Below are 15,555 nucleotides of genomic sequence, written 5' to 3'. Positions count from 1 at the left end.
TGCAGCCTTTACTGATGCTGCAGTTCTGCACACTTGTGTTGGGTACCTGTGGTCTGTTTGTTAGCACTGCGCAGTGCAAGTCTATAACTCTCGTGCAGTGCTGGTATGACAGCAAGACACAGTCTGCAGATGAGCCTGCCAACCAACTTTGCTATCACCATCCTAAATAATCCCACACCTTGCCTATGAGATTTCCCAGGCTGGTTAGAATAATGCTATTTCATGCTATCTATTTATAGTTAAAATTGCGGTTTCAAAAATGCAAGCTAGTGATGTAACCATGTCACATCAAGCATTCACCACTGTGCTTGTTGCAAAGCTTCTGTCACATAGCAATATTAATTGCAATAAGGTATGAAAGGCCCTTCATTAGCTGTCTGAAATGTCTTGTCTGGGAGCTTTGTGTACTTTACATACATATATGTACATTTTCAAAATGTAGTAAAGTATTATCACGGTGTTGTTTTATTCTTGTAGAACTGACACATGAGTTTCTTCAGATTTTGGAAAAGACACCTAGTAGATTGAAGAGGATTCGGAATTGGAGGGTATTGTCATAGCACAAACGTGCACATTCTTCCTATATGGCGTGGGGGTGTTTTTATAAAAGTTTTCCTTTTTAATTTAAACCTGTGTTTTGGCTGTTGCTAGGCAACGCAAGCCGCCAAGAAACCAAAAGGTGATGGTCAGCCATCGGATAACAGCTCCTTGGGGTGCCCTTCGGCCATAATCCATGACCAGTCCATGATGGACGCCATTCCTGGCATGTCTGCCAACGCCACCTTCCTCAAAGCCTCTGCGTCATTCCCAGTCACCCTGCCTGGCAACCTGGGTGGCTCCCTTTGCCTTGACTCCGTAGCCAATTTGCAGGGCACCTCCTATGCCCTCAGTGGCCCCGGTGACTGGCCCCAGGATCAAGGGCAGCGCTTGGACCCGTACTCCTCCAAGCAGCTGCCCTCGCTGCATGCACTTCGGCCGGACAGAGGCATCGAGTTCAATCCGGTCAAACATGAACAGAAAGGTAACAGCGGTGGGAAGCACACGGCTCCCTCCTGTCTACCGCCGCCTACGCCTGCATCTGCACCTCCCACCCAGAAGATGTCACTGGAGAGGTACAAGGAGAAGCATGCAGCAGAGCTGGCAGCACAGAAGCGCAGACAGGAGCAGCAGCAGCAGGGCACAGACGCCCTCGACATGCATGCAGGCTCTGCACAGGCTGAGCATCGCAAGCACCCCCAGGCCCACACTTATGGGCAGCAGGGCTCCAGCAGTGCCGGACCCTCCTCCACCGCCTCTCCTCTTAAGGTGAAGCTACCCCTGCTGGCCCAGGACAAGCCCCAGGGGGAAAAGCGGGACAAGGGGAGCTCGTTAAAACTCCGCCTCCCCATCCCCGCCCCAGGCGAGAAAGGTTCATCCAGTAGAGAGGAGCTGAAGATGAAGATCAAGGTGTCCTCCGAGCGACATGGCTCATCCGATGAGAGCGGTGGCAAGAGCAAGCGTCCGAGTCTGCCGCTGAGCAAGGAGCGGCACAGGGACCACTCAGCCCACCGACACTTCCACGCACACGGTGGCAACGGGCGCAGCGCACCTGAAGCGCCCTCGCCCGCCGCTGCCCTCCGCAGCCCACCAGGCCTCAGTGGAGAGGGGCCATCTGGATCATCACGCAAGAGGACACACGGCGACTCGGGTCATAACCACCACTCGAAAAAGAGCAAAAGCTCCCGGAACAGTGCAGGTAGTCCCTCTCATTGTTCCTCTGTACAGCAGTGTGTGTCGTCTCCCAGCTCTGATCTTAATCCTCCCTTCCCCTCTCCTCCCCCTGTCACACACCAGGTGGGCTTCGGACAGCTCAGCACCCTGGCGAGACTGGGCAGGAGGCCAGTGGGGAGTCGCGGGCCTGAGGAGGCCGCTTGGACCCCTGGTACTATTGGCCTGCGCACAGACTACAAAGACTCTTTTGATATGCTTGATTCGCTGTTAAGTGCCCAAGGAATAAACTTATAGAACCTACAGACAAGAAAATGGGAGAGAAGCAAAACGTAAATCAATAAATAAAAGAATTCTTGGGTCTCATCCTCACAAAGAAGGAAAAAAAATGAATGTGAGCGAGAGATTAAGAGGACACGAAAAAACAATAATAAAATGCTTCCCGATCTTCTGATCTCTTGGCAGTTCAGTTCAGTCCTGCCCATTTCTGTATGTGTAAAATTGCTGCTTAGTCCTCCATATTTCCAAATGGATTGTGTGTGTGTGTGTGTGTGTGTGTGTGTGTGTGTGTGTGTGTGTGTGTGTGTGTGTGTGTGTGTGTGTGTGTGTGTGTGTGTGTGTGTGTGTGTGTGTGTGTGTGTGTGTGTGTGTGTGAGAGAGAGAGAGAGATGTGGCTATCCTAGTGCAAATAAGAATCTTTAATTCTCCACAAGCTAAAAGTATTATGAATGCTGTATGGCATGACATGTGCAATTTCTTTTGTTTTCCCTTCTTTGTAATTTAAGTGATATTTACTTAAACTGTAAGACACTGAAGAAATGCTTCAAATCTGATACATACCCTTTCATTTTGTTTGGATGTGGTCATTAGTGAGGTGCGGATGGGGAGATTTTTAGATATGTAGTTCTGAACACGCTTGCGTATGGATGATGTGCATGTTTCAACTATCAAAGGGATGAAAGAATGCTGTTTACAGAAAGTGGAGATAAATGTACATACATTTTTGTATGTTAAAAGCTATACCATAAATACTCAGGTTTGGAGCTGCTTGTATTACTCTCTCTCTCTCTCTCTCTCTCTCTCTCTCTCTCTCTCTAATTAATATATATATATATATATATATATATATATATATATATATATATATATATATATATATATATATATTTATATATATATTTATATTTGGGTGGGGTAACATTTGTGAATCGCTACAAGAATCAATGGGGATTCTAACTGCAGCATTCCAGTAATGTTTCAGAGCCTGAATTCTGCATGGCTGCCAGGAGAGGACGCCATCCCCCTTCATCTGGGGTAGTCCTGTCCCCATGTCACCTGGCATGTTGTCAGAGGCCATGCACTTTGTACTTTATTATTGTTTATTATCATAAGTTTCATTATTTTTGTTTTGGGGTTTGTTTGTTTTTGTTTTTTTTAAGACCTTGAAGACGACCTTAAGCTGGATGCCAAAGGCTGTGCCTCAAAAAAGGAAAAAAAAAAGTCTAGTACTTTGAAGTTTACATAACCTTTGCTGTGAAGTGCATTTAAAACTTTTCTTGGCTTGATGCTGTAGCCTACATCTACAAAGTTGTAAATCAAAAATGTTCGATCATTACTGATTGTGACTACATTTTTTCCTTCAGTGTTGGAAGCAGATGGTCTAACACAGATTTGTGGTGTCAAGGAAAAAAGTAGATATTGGCTGTCTCACTTTTACATGTTTGGTTCTTAATTTTTCTATGTTGGATTTTCCAGTTTGAGCTAAATGATGGCCAACATTCTGTTCTGACTCATTTTCTTGGACACGCATACAGTTGTTCAAGGAAGGCACGTGCAAATCTGCAAACTAGATTTTTTTGCCCCTTCCAAGTTTAATTTAGATTCTAACAATAAATCCCATGGTTTCCAGTACCTTGACCTACCTTTTGTCTGTCTTGTTACTGACTGTTGTTTTCCTGTCTTACTCAGTGTTAGAATATTAATTTTAGAATGGCATCTTGCTTATTTTTTAAGTTAAACATTTTAAAAGAAACCATGCAGTCAACAAGTGTTTACATGTTTTAATGTAGTACAAGTAAGATTGGTTCAAAATTAGAGGAAAAAAAAGAATGATCATGTCCATTTACTATACTCACTTGTGAGAAATTCAATTCCAGTCATTCATTGAGGTACATACATAGGAAAAAAATCAGTTGACACATTACATTAAAGTAGCTGGAACATTTTTCTGTTTTAACAGCAGTTGGCAAGACGAGCTAAATTGTGTAGCTTGTTCCTTCTGGGCTGTCTGAGGTGAAAGATGAAGGGATGCTTTAATAAATCTGCTGCTGATGGTCGCTGTTTTTGGTCACTGCAAAAAGGAAAGCAAAGGAATAATTGTTTTACGGTTTACAAGTGAGCAGTCCTAAATAGAAAGCTGACCATAAAAAAATTTATTGAAGTATAATTTTTACTTATGCAGACTCTTAAATTACTATTGATGTTTCTTGTAGATTAAGTAAAAGATTCAATATTCCACTGCTTTAGGAAATTCATGAAGGAAGACTATCCAAAAACAGGATCGTAACCTGATTAGGCATGCTTGCACGAAGCCCTTTGCTTCCTCGGAGAAGTCATCAGGCAGTGGGGGCATTAGTCCCTTACGGGCCCCAATGTAGAAAAGAGCTGCCATTTTCCCCATGTGTGCCAGTGGGGGCTTTCCAGTAGCCATCTCAAACACTGTGCATCCAAGGCTCCAGATGTCTGATTTCCTTCCATGGCCAGTCTCATTAATCACCTCCGGGGCCATCCAGTAAGGGGTGCCGTGCACAGACTTGAGATCGCTGCAGCCACCTCCGCTGTGTGACATGCAGTTGAGGCGGCGAGCACAGCCAAAGTCAATCAGCTTGACAACACCGGTGGGCATAAGCATGACATTGTTTCCTTTCAAGTCCCTATGGATCACTCTGTTGGAATGAAGATAAGTGATGCCATCCAATATCTGTACGGTGTAGAGGGTAAACACCTTTTCTGGCAAAGGTCCGAAACGGTTGAGAACACTGGCAATGGATCCTCCTGGGATGAATTCCATGAAGATGCTGACTATGTGTTTGGAAAGACTTGTGCCCAGGAACCCCACTATGTTGGGATGATGGAGGTTCTTCAGGAGATCCACTTCCCTCTCCAGCCGATCATACTCTTTCTCTATGCTCTCTGAATTTGAGATGTCCAGTGTCACCTGTTTAACTGCAATGAGCTGGCCTTGACTAGTAAGGCCACAGTACACCTGCATTTTAGAAATATGGTGCGAAGTGTCATTCCTAATGGACACTAATTCCTTAAAACTGCTCATTAATTAAATTATGTAGACCGGTAAATAAAAATAAGAATTGTGCTAAATTTCTTGATTACATGCTGAAAGTTAGTTTCACAGTCTCTTATAGAGGGTTATACAATACCATGAATATTTATTTTAGGATTTAATTTTCTTTGTTTGTGATCAAATGGATCAGCAACAGTACTTACGGTTCCATAGGCTCCTCTTCCCAGAACCTCACCTTTTGTCCATGTGATCGTATCATCTGCATTGAACTTCTCAGTGCAAGGCAGTTCATCAGAACATGGTGTGCCCTAAGAAAGAACATTAAAAAAAAGACCTTGTATATGCAGCATGTGCAACTTGGTATCTATAAATTCCCAGTATTTTGTTAAGTTGAATATTATTTTATTACAACTGTAAGATTACTTCATTCATGTTTTGATTGAATATCTTTTACCTCACTGAGAACTTTGTTGAATTTCAGTGGAAGGTCAGTTAAGATCCCTTTGCTCTCTGTATTTTCAGTCTTTAGTGTCTCTACATCTTTCTCCTCCAGTGAAATTAATTCTTCTGCCAGGCATCTAAGCAAATCATCTGTTACAGGCCCCTCACCCACTTCATCCATAAATGTCTGGTACACAGGCGACCTTGTCCTATCACTCGTCCATGTGTTCATCATGCCTTGTGCTGGGAACGTATCTGCTACAGATTCCACACCTTCACTTGAGACATCTACCTTATCTTTACAAGCTTCTGTTTTTACTGGAATGATTTGCCTGCTGAGACCAGCTGGCACGACTGAATGAGATGAAGTGGGTAAATCTCTCTGCTTATGATGAATGGTTGTCCGAGTTGCAGAATCAGAAAGAGCTTCTTCAATGGGTGACAGCATAGCACTCTCCACATTCCCCACTCTCATTTGAAAGTCCTTCTTGTAATCCTCAGTGGTAAGAATATCATGTCTACTCAACTGTCTATAACCATCAAGGCCAGAGACGACAACTGCATCCTCTTTATTTATCTGAGCCTGATTGTGGCTTTGTGTTCCACTTGATCGGGTTTCCCTCCTTTTGCGTTGCTTCCCCTTAGCTTGGCTGCATTTCTGTGGATGTTTCTTTCTGTTACATTGTATGGATTTTTGAGCTCTGCGTTGGCCATTTAATTGTTGATTAACTGGGGGAGTTAATGTGACCTGTTCAGTCCTTTCTGCTGAACTGCCTACTCTGAGATTTTCATATATTGGAGTAGCAAACATCTCAAATATGGCTGGTCCTTCCTTCCCTTGATGGATTGCCTGAAACATGTCATTGTAACTGACATAGTCCAGAGCAGACTTTGCTCGATATGACCCTAAAATCCCTGGCTTTTTCATCTGTCTTGCTGTCTTCAGCTCCCGATTGAGAAGTTGCTTTTGACTTTGCGATTTATTTAACATCTTCTTGTCTCCATTAAATCTTACATGATGCAGAGGCTCAGAGGGCCTCCTTCGGTTCAAGGGATCTTTCTGTTTTTGACTTTGCTTTGGGGATACTGTCTTCGGCCAGTCCAATTTGTTGGTCTCCTTACTAATACAACCAAGTACAGGGCCCAGCTCTCCAGTTTTAACTTGAGATAAAATGGATGAATTCCTTTTACTCTTTGTAGGCTTAAGAGTACTCTGTACTGTGCTTCTGTGGGCCAAGATGTTAAAAGATTGATTGGTGAGAAAAGGTCCACATCTTTTTTCCTTGATTTTGGTTGTCATAGTGGGTCTGCCTTTCTCCAGTGAAGTGGGGCGTAACACTGTGATGTTCACAGGAGATAGGTGTTCAGGCTCAGCAGCACCTAAAAAGATGGAGCATTCCTTTCTAACTACAGGTCTGACCAGTGTGGCTAAACCTTCATGTCCATCAAGGGTATTTAAAGACCCTGTTAATTCAACATTTTTGTCCATTTTTGTTAGGTCTGCTGAATGCCTTGTGCCACTGTTACAGTCATTCACAGCTTCACATTGATGCTGCAGGGATGAAGCCCTCTCAGTATTTTTCAACGTTTTGGAAAATTCAATTCTAGAGTCAGTCCTCATTTGTTCTTGAACTTGTCCGCTGCTCTTGATTTGAGATGTGACAGGCATATCAGTATTACTTGGATTTATTTCTTTGACATCCATTATTTCTGAATTCACCAAATGTTGAAAAGAGGATGAGGAGCTGAGGGATCCCTGCAACTCACTCTCTATGTTCCTGAACCTCTGCTGTGTCATACTGCCACTATCATCTTCTTTATCTTCCTCCTCCTCATCCAAGGAGCTTTGACTGCCACAGCTTTCCTCACTGCACCCCCCTGTGCTCCTGGATCCTCTCAAGCTCTCCCTCCTTTGCCTGGACACTGAGCCAAATGTCAAGTGTCTCATGGGCATGTGTGGCAGGTGCAGTGAACTGTGGTGGTTTGAAAGCACAGGGCCACTGCTGGATCCTCTGTCAAGTGGAGCTAAGCGTTTTGGAGTTCGTGTGCACAGAACAGAAGGTGTATCCTAAAGATTAAAGTCCAGAATATAAGTCTTCTAAGATGCAAAAAAAGAGATCATGAGAATGAACTGTAAGACATCAGAGCACTACGTACAATAGAATTACCTTTTGTCCAGAAACATCACTGTCTGTTTCACCACTACTTAGTCCTGTAATTTATTGAAAAGTTAAGTGATTTATACGTAACAAATATTTCGGTTAAAACTGGCAGTTTTTGCCACTTCCCCTGTACTGAATTTGTACTCACGGTTGTGTATGTTTGCCCGTACTTGTAATAGTTCGTTTGCATCCAAGAGGGCCAGGCATGGATCAGACTGGCTCAGTTGAGGAAATTGTGGGGCTGGAGGATCTATTATGATTGTGCTCTTCTCTATGAGCCTTGGAGGTAAAGGTATCAGGGAGGCTTTAATGGCAATAGCAGAAGTGGAATGCAGAGCACCAAGTTGATCCCAGCATTTATTTCCATCCCTCAGGCTTGGCAATGATGATGTCCAACTAGGGAAAAAATACCTTAATGTTATATTCTAAATTGCATTGTTACGTATATATTAAATGTTTATTTATATCTGTTTATATATATATATATATATATATATATAATATATATATATATATTATATACACACACACACACACACACACACACACACAAGTTATTTAACCCTAACTCATGCAGTGAGTAGCTTCTCATTTGTTAAACAACCATGTCGAAAGACACATCCTATGGTCATGGAAAAGATGTTAATCTGTTTCAGAAGGGTCAGATTATTGGCATGCATCAAGCAGAGAAAATATCTAAGGAGATTGCTGAAACTACTAAAATCAGGTTAAGAACTGTACAACGCATTATTAAAAAGTGGAAGGACAGTGGGGAAACAACATCTTCGAGGAAAGAATGTGGTCGGAAAAAAAATCTTGAATGATCGTGATCGGCGATCACTTAAACGTGTGGTGAAATCAAATCGTAGAAAAACAACAATAGAAATCAGGGATATGTTTAATAGTGAAAGTAAGAGCATTTCCACATGCACAATGTGAAGGGAACTCAAGGGATTGGGACTAAACAGCTGTGTAGCCTTAAGAAAACCACTTGTCAGTGAGGATAACCGGCAAAAACGGCTTCAGTTTGCTAGGGTGCATAAAGATTGGATTCTGGAGCAATGGAATAAGACATAATTTTCACACATGGATTGGCCACCACAGAGTCCAGACCTGAACCCCATTGAGAATCTTTGGGATGTGCTGGAGAAGACTTTGCGCAGTGGTGCAAATCTCCCATCATCAATACAAGATCTTGGGGAAAAATGAATGCAACTCTGGACAGAAATAAATGTGACATTGCAACATTGACGAAGGACCTCTGTCCAAAACATCCCATTTCCCTGCAAACCTTGTGCACCTTACTATCAAGTACAATAAACAAATATATACCTTTATTTTATGTATATATATATATATATATATATATATATATGTATAGATAGATAGATAGATAGATAGATAGATAGATAGATAGATAGATAGATAGATAGATAGATAGATAGATAGATAGATAGATAGATAGATAGATCGATTGATCGATTCAGGAGTACACCAGAATGATGGCCCCAAGTAAATACTGAGTACCTCAGTCAACAGAAACCTGAGGAGTATTGGAATGAGGAGAAGCAGGAACCATCATGGGAGGACAAACCTATGCACGGTATATACCCACCAGCAAATAGTGGAAATGACTGATATGGAGAAATCCTACCAATGGCTGGAAAAGGCTGGACTGAAAGACAGCACAGGAGCAAGCTCGGAATATGAGATCAATAGAGACTGGGATCTACCACACCAGGCAGGACCCCAGATGCAGGCTGTGCAAAGATGCCCCTGAGACAATCCTGCACATAACAGCAGAGCATACATGGGATGTATAGAGCATACATGGAATGCCATAACCAACTGGCTGGCATAGTATACAAAACATTCCAGGATTTACACGTGGTTTCATGTCAAGGATGGAGTATGGGGTTCACTGCACCAAGAGTACAGGAGACCTCCAGATAGGTTTAGAAGCTCAATTTATTGGTAAAAAGGTTTTTAAAGTAAACAGCAGTTCAGCAGGACTCTAATGCTCCTCAGACATTAATCAACAATCCTATTAATTAACACTGGACTAAGCTTCAGTACCAGGCTAAAACAGAATTAGATGAAGCTCATTCAGCAGACAATCATGAAAGGAGTAATGCTCATATCACCTATATCTCCAACCTCCACCTGTGCACAGTTCAATGATCATTATATCAATACGTTTATGGGTTAATATGAACATTTGTTGACTCACTCCTTTTTTATCCACAGGTGTTCTTGTTCGGCAGCTCCCCCTACCCTCGTATGGTCACCTGTACCTGACCTGACTGGTACAAAGGTTGGAGCTGCTCCAGCTTCCAGTTTTTTGGAACAAGGATCTCAGGTAAATCTACTTCTTTGGTTCACTACATGAGGCATCAGGTATCACTAATGTCCAGCAGGTGACATAGTGATTGGACAGGTCTCTGATTTCATCACATGGTGGAAAATGGCCATGCTTGTAGAGCTTCCAGATACAGACTTACAAAATGGTAATAGCTAATCAACTGGAAATAGTAGTGGTGGATGAACAGCAGAAGAGGGCTGTAGTGATAGATGTAGAAATCCCAAGTGAGATCAACATCAGGAACAAGGAACATGAAAAGCTCGAGAAATACTAAAGGCTGAAAGAAGTGATTCCAGCAGCAATTGGAGCACTAGGGGCTGCAACCCCCAAACTGGAAGAATGGCTCCAGCAGATCCAAAAAACAACATCCGAGATCCCTATCCAGAAGTGTGGTGTCCTAGGAACAGCTAAAATAATATGCAGGACCCTTAAGCTCCCAGGCCTCTGGGACCTGATCTTGTAGGCAAAAGACCAGCCAGAGGAGGGTGAGTGGGGGATTTTTTAAATATATGTATATGAATATTCAAATATATAGCTTTATTTTTATAAACTATACCTAAGGTTTACATCAGTTTTTTAAACTTTTATTTCTTTCTTTACTTCCTTAGATTTAACATTAGAATTCAATTCTGGATTATGTTTGATAATTATGTCTGGATTATTTTATTTCAAAATAATTTCAATATCAACAATTAAATGGGAAATTAACAGGTATTCTCAGATCAATTCCGACTGCTGCACACTCAATGTCCCTAGAGTTTCATCTCTTCCTCTCCCTGTCCATTCTGGGATAATAGCATGTGCTGAAAAACATGGAGTTATGCTGACAGTTTGTTGATGCTGTAACTGTATTCCTCTGTGTAGTCTTTGTGTGAACAAGTGCTAGTCACTGAACATAGAGGGGCCAGTATGGCTTATTTTCTTGAGCACACAGTGGGTCTGTTTGTATTTGTGGCTCTCTGTATGCACGCATGCGCTGCTGCTCTTTGGAAAGTATTTGTGCAACTGTGCAGCTGTTTGCTAACTAGTGGATGGCAAGTAAACTTGGTTTATTTGAATGCTAATTGAGTCTAATTAGCTGAGTTAGTGTATGTGTGGTCAGCTGCCTTACCCATTTCCTTTACTAAGCTGTGGGAAGCTTCGTCTAGGGTTCTGTTTGGGCTCCATGGCAGTCTGGAAGCAAGGGGTGGTGATCTTATCTGCAGACAGACCGACACATTAAATTATTAGGTCACAGTGGGTGAGCAGATCAGGGACATAGTTATAACACTGGTTTGTTCCAGGAGCCCTATTCACCTGATGGTGTTGTCAAAAGACAACTTAGGCCTTTTCTTATAAATAAAATTATGTAGCTGTTACTGATGCAGGCAAGACAAAATAGTGACATAGTTAAATCTGCATACCAACTTATTTGCCCATTTCAGTCTCACACCAGAGTATTATGTATAGACTTAGCATCCATATCAATGTCTAAAATGCTACTTTAAATGGCATAATCGTAACAAGCAAATCTATTGTTGGCAAAAAGTAAAATGCATTTAAAGCAAAGAAAATCTCACTCCTGCCTCTTTAGATGACAGATATCAGGTTGTCCATTCAGAAAGACCTGTTTGTTCCTTCAAGCTTCTTTGTTCATGACAATTGTTTCTGTAGAGTTCAGCCGTATTCCAGTAATGTGCTCCTAGGTGACTGCATGTGTACTTTTTTGTAGTCACTTAGTACAAAATAGGCTAGTCAGCTCGGCGAGTCCCACCTCTTCCATTGTCATTGCTCCTTTGTGGGATGGGCTGCCTCTGATTATCAGTGTGTGTGTGGACAGGGTGAGCTTGTGTGTTTAATTCAGCTGAAAGGGTTGCCTCAAGGGGCACACAAAGTACAGAGAGGTACTGTATTTCTGGAAACAGAGTGCAGGTGTATCTCTGGCACAGTCTTTTTGACTCAGAGAGATTGAATGTTCTGAAGTTATCTTACCTTTGGTAAAATCTTTGTGGCCCTCTCGGACAGCAACATCCTTATATGATTTTGCTATGTTCTGTGAAAAAGGAATTTCTCTGTTTTGCATTTTTAAAAGCAATGTCATGTACAGATACCTCAACTCTTCGACTTCATATGGGAGGATCCCATGTCTACAGTATCATAATGGATATTATTTGCGGTGAAAACCCAGCTAAATGCTGGCCAGCCTTGATTAAGTGTCCATGAAACTGGTGATCTTTGGGTTATGCATGCTAAGCAATGACCATCTGGAGTTCACCTGTTCAATCAGTGTGATTGTTTAATACAAGTCATCTGGGATGCCTGAATGTTACCTTTAAACTGTGGCTAAGGGCCATTCAGGTAGAAACTACTAATCAAACTCAAATACTCGAGTCACGTTTCATGATTCAGTCTGCCTTAAAAGATTATTCAATATTTCTCAAAGGTGTCATCAAATTTGACAAGGAATTAGGTTTTTCTGTATTTAAAAATCTGTATTTAGATGATTACCATTGTTTTAAGATTAGATGAAATTTAACTTTTACCACACAGAGTGTGAATGGTCAGTGGCATTTTTGCCATAAGTAACATTCTTGAGTGAATCCTGCAGCTCACTCTGTCACTGGCTGGAGTTGTCAAACCACATGGTGCAGGGCAGTCTGAGGGGAAGTCACCAGCTGACTCCACATGTGGAGGTGCTGTGGTTCAAAACACATGAAACAAGAAAAACGTGAGTCATGTATTATGTCACATTTTGCTTTCAAGAGACTTTGAATCATTAGAGGGCAATCTGCAGGAGAAAAGGGAATTTGATCATATCTGAAATTTTACTGGATATATTAACGGTTTTCAAAGGAAATAGTCTAATCTCACCTGACTGGGATAGGGATTCCAGAATAATCTGGAGCAGTTTCTCCTTAAGAGAGCTCTTGATCTGAGAGACGTAGTGAAGAGCAGTGTAGCCCTTTTTATCCGGCACTTCAGTGTTTCTGGAGAGCAGAAGAGCAAGATGAGTAAGGACTCATCATGTGCTGCTCAGGTACACAGTTGTTCTCTACATGGGTTTTTTCTCCAATTCTGTGAATGTCAAGCCCTTCAAATGAGATGATATGGCCTGAGTCAGGTGTAACAAAGCAGTGAAAACAAACAAATGTTCTGTCCATGGGCTCCCCAAGACAAAGGCTGAGAACTAATGGTTTAGTTCAGTCTCTTTCGCTGTGCCGCAACTGATTTCATTGAGAATAAGGCCTTACTGCAAAAGTTCAGAAAATAAAGTATCTATGCAAAATGGATTATAGACTGAGTGAGACGAGGCGAGGCCGGTTGGCATACGCAGACAGAGCCAGCAGTGCCTTCACTACTTCAGCAGGGCAGTAGTCCCAGAGAATGGTGCCCTGCAGCTCCGTAAACAGGTCCACATCCCTCACCACCAACATGAGTGGTGTCAACCCATCCCGGTTCTTCACATCCACCAAGTCTGTATGCATCTGAAACAGACGTTCACAGTGAAAAATTCTGTTAACCAGAATTTCACTTTTTATTTTTATATGTTAACTTTTATTACCCATACAAAATCAATTTGCAGCACCAAGAGGCTGGTTTTACTTTCCTCTGGCTATGGTAGGTGCCCTACCCTGGAAAGTGATTTCAGATGGCTGGTGTTAGAAGTTTCCAGTCATCCTGTGCTTTTTTTTCTATGTTAGTGTCTAAAAGCATATTGCAGTCATATCGTGTTTCCTGTCTGACACATGGTAAGGGTAGGTTACATGCTGGCCCGCTTACCAGCAGGTGCTGCAGGGAGCGAATGTCACCTTTCCAGGCGGCCTCTAAGAGCTGAGCTGGGTGGGACAGTGGTCTCGAAATGGCTGCCAACAGCTCCCTCTGCAGGCCTGGCTGACTGGCATGCAGAGCTGTCTGGTTGTTGTGGTTGCACAGTGTTACATCTACGCCCCTGTCCAAAAGGAAATGCATTACCTGCATCCAAAAACAAAATATGAGGAGAGGTGTGTATGCTGACCAAAATCAACCACCACATATATCCTTACCAGGCTTCCTAGCAGCACATATGTAGTATGTGTATACATCTTTGTAGTATGTGTATGTTAGTATGCATGTTTGCAGACTTAAACTGATGTCTGTGAGATTTTAAGGGAAGCAGGACCTTGGGGAAAGTCACCATTCCCATTGGAACCCACACACTTGCAGAAAGTCATGTGCTTATTGTGAATATCATGCGTGAGAGACTGTTCATTACATAAACACATGACCAAATCGTAATTATGCCTCAAAGTAACTGCCAAGTTAGATGTTTTCATGCTAGAACCGCTAGTTATTTATGTGCTCAGCCTGCATTAACTAGCAATATTAATTACTTCATGGACCAATTTCCAAACAAAGTGCAGTGTTGTGCACCATCGCTTTTGACTTAAAGCCTCCTAAATCTGTGCATGAGAACCTTTCCTGTAGTGTAAGAATATTGCAAACATGAAAATATCATTTTAGTGTGACCACAAGCTCCTGCCCTTTGACTGTGGTAATAGTTATTCACAATTAATAAATAATTTTTAAAAATAGCTTTTAAAAGATAACTGGTATAAAGAAATAACTATGACAAATCAAACTGTGTATTACTAAATCCTCTCTTTTTCTAGATTGCTAAGGCAGTTTGTCAAAGTTGGATTCTCTGAGTAGTCTGCTTTGAATGATGCTTTTGAAATCAGTACAGAGGATAAAATGTTATTTTTTTAACTATAAACAATCCTCTTTTTTATTTAAATTGAGTGAACAACTGATCTGAATACAGTTGTAGGACAGGTGACATAAGGGTGGAATTTGGTTAGCAAAACATATAACTTGCAAAGAACAGTTATATTATCTTGCTTTTTGATATGGCTACATTAAACACCACTATCTAATGTATTGCTACTTAACTGCTAGATATTTATCTGCTGCAAAATATCTAAAGACAAATAAGTAAACAATACTTTTGCGAAAATGAAAGTCATTACAAATGACCTGATATCCAAATGCTACAGATTGAGTTCTCCGTTGGTGACAACAGGCATTAAACTTGTCATGGTGTACCTTTATGTACGTTTTATATTGCTACAGAATTACTGCAGTGCCTCTTACCTTAGTGAGGCCCATCTGGCAAGCACTGATAAGGGGAGTGGAGCCGTTGGAGTCGTGAGGCTCGTCCAGTTCCTCCAGTGTGTAAAGCCTTTGCTCCAGCCCCACACTCACAGCCTCCAGCTCCTCCTTCAACAGGAGCTCCACCATCCTCCACCCCTGCTTCTCCATGGTGCACAGAACCTTGATGCAAGCGTGATCGCAGGATCTGAAGCCGCAGGAGCAACCCCGGTCAACACATCATAGCGGCCGTGCTGTTGTCTTCGGCCTGGCTGTGATTTCCACTCTAGGTCACCCAGCTCTTGGGTGCGGTTGCTGCTTGGTCCTGGAGATCGCAGGTCTCCTGTAGGTCCTGTAGAGCAGGAGAGAGCTGTTTGTGATTTTCCACCATATAAGGTCACTGGCTGCCTTAAGGCATCAGGTGCCAGGCTAGTAAGTCAGCTTTAATGGATTAATGGATAACTCTGCCAGATCAT

General features: G+C 42.1%; 2 protein-coding genes across 5 annotated transcripts in view; one reads left to right on the top strand and one right to left on the bottom strand.

Annotated features, from left to right (window-relative positions):
• The window catches only part of ccnt2a (cyclin T2a), an 8,194-nt gene extending 5,885 nt beyond the window's left edge, over positions 1 to 2,309 (top strand). For 2 of the 3 annotated variants that reach the window (XM_027010048.2, XM_027010047.2), the window contains 3 exons: positions 478 to 548; positions 652 to 1,735; positions 1,834 to 1,997. In XM_027010048.2, coding sequence (XP_026865849.2) covers positions 478 to 548; positions 652 to 1,735; positions 1,834 to 1,901 — 1,223 coding nt within the window. In that variant the 3' untranslated portion in view covers positions 1,902 to 1,997. Of the gene's footprint in view, positions 1 to 477; positions 549 to 651 lie in introns of all 3 variants that reach the window. The other variant, XM_027010046.2, reaches the window with a different exon arrangement.
• A 1,443-nt stretch (positions 2,310 to 3,752) lies between these two features.
• Positions 3,753 to 15,339, bottom strand: map3k19 (mitogen-activated protein kinase kinase kinase 19). Of its 2 annotated transcripts, XM_027010021.2 has the most exons (13): positions 15,083 to 15,339; positions 13,733 to 13,924; positions 13,283 to 13,437; positions 12,824 to 12,939; positions 12,566 to 12,648; positions 11,945 to 12,005; positions 11,085 to 11,172; positions 7,760 to 8,007; positions 7,618 to 7,661; positions 5,463 to 7,517; positions 5,212 to 5,316; positions 4,275 to 4,972; positions 3,753 to 4,057 (listed from the first exon to the last, which is right to left on the bottom strand). In XM_027010021.2, the coding sequence occupies exons 1-13, from the start codon at positions 15,248 to 15,250 to the stop codon at positions 3,940 to 3,942; spliced, it is 4,131 nt and encodes a 1,376-aa protein (XP_026865822.2). In that variant the 5' UTR covers positions 15,251 to 15,339; the 3' UTR covers positions 3,753 to 3,939. The 2 variants fall into 2 exon arrangements, with proteins under 2 accessions (XP_026865822.2, XP_026865823.2); XM_027010022.2 differs by lacking the exons at positions 11,945 to 12,005; positions 12,566 to 12,648; positions 12,824 to 12,939; ... (1 more) ...; positions 13,733 to 13,924; positions 15,083 to 15,339 and adding an exon at positions 11,539 to 11,653.
• Positions 15,340 to 15,555: the final 216 nt, after the last annotated feature.

Source organism: Electrophorus electricus, chromosome 25, assembly GCF_013358815.1.
Source record: "Electrophorus electricus isolate fEleEle1 chromosome 25, fEleEle1.pri, whole genome shotgun sequence".
In the NCBI taxonomy this organism is placed as follows: Eukaryota; Metazoa; Chordata; class Actinopteri; order Gymnotiformes; family Gymnotidae; genus Electrophorus; species Electrophorus electricus.
The sequence above is the reverse complement of the archived record's forward strand: the minus strand, read 5'-3'. Positions and strand labels throughout refer to the sequence as shown.

Excerpts from the sequence above, each read along its gene's own strand:
- map3k19 (XM_027010021.2), bottom strand. The coding sequence starts at position 15,250 with ATGGAGAAGCAGGGGTGGAGGATGGTGGAGCTCCTGTTGAAGGAGGAG. Across the intron at positions 4,973-5,211 it reads GAAGAGGAGCCTATGGAACC|GTGTACTGTGGCCTTACTAG; the intron begins GTAAGTACTGTT and ends TCTAAAATGCAG. Across the intron at positions 4,058-4,274 it reads GTGCAAGCATGCCTAATCAG|TGACCAAAAACAGCGACCAT; the intron begins GTTACGATCCTG and ends TCCTTTTTGCAG.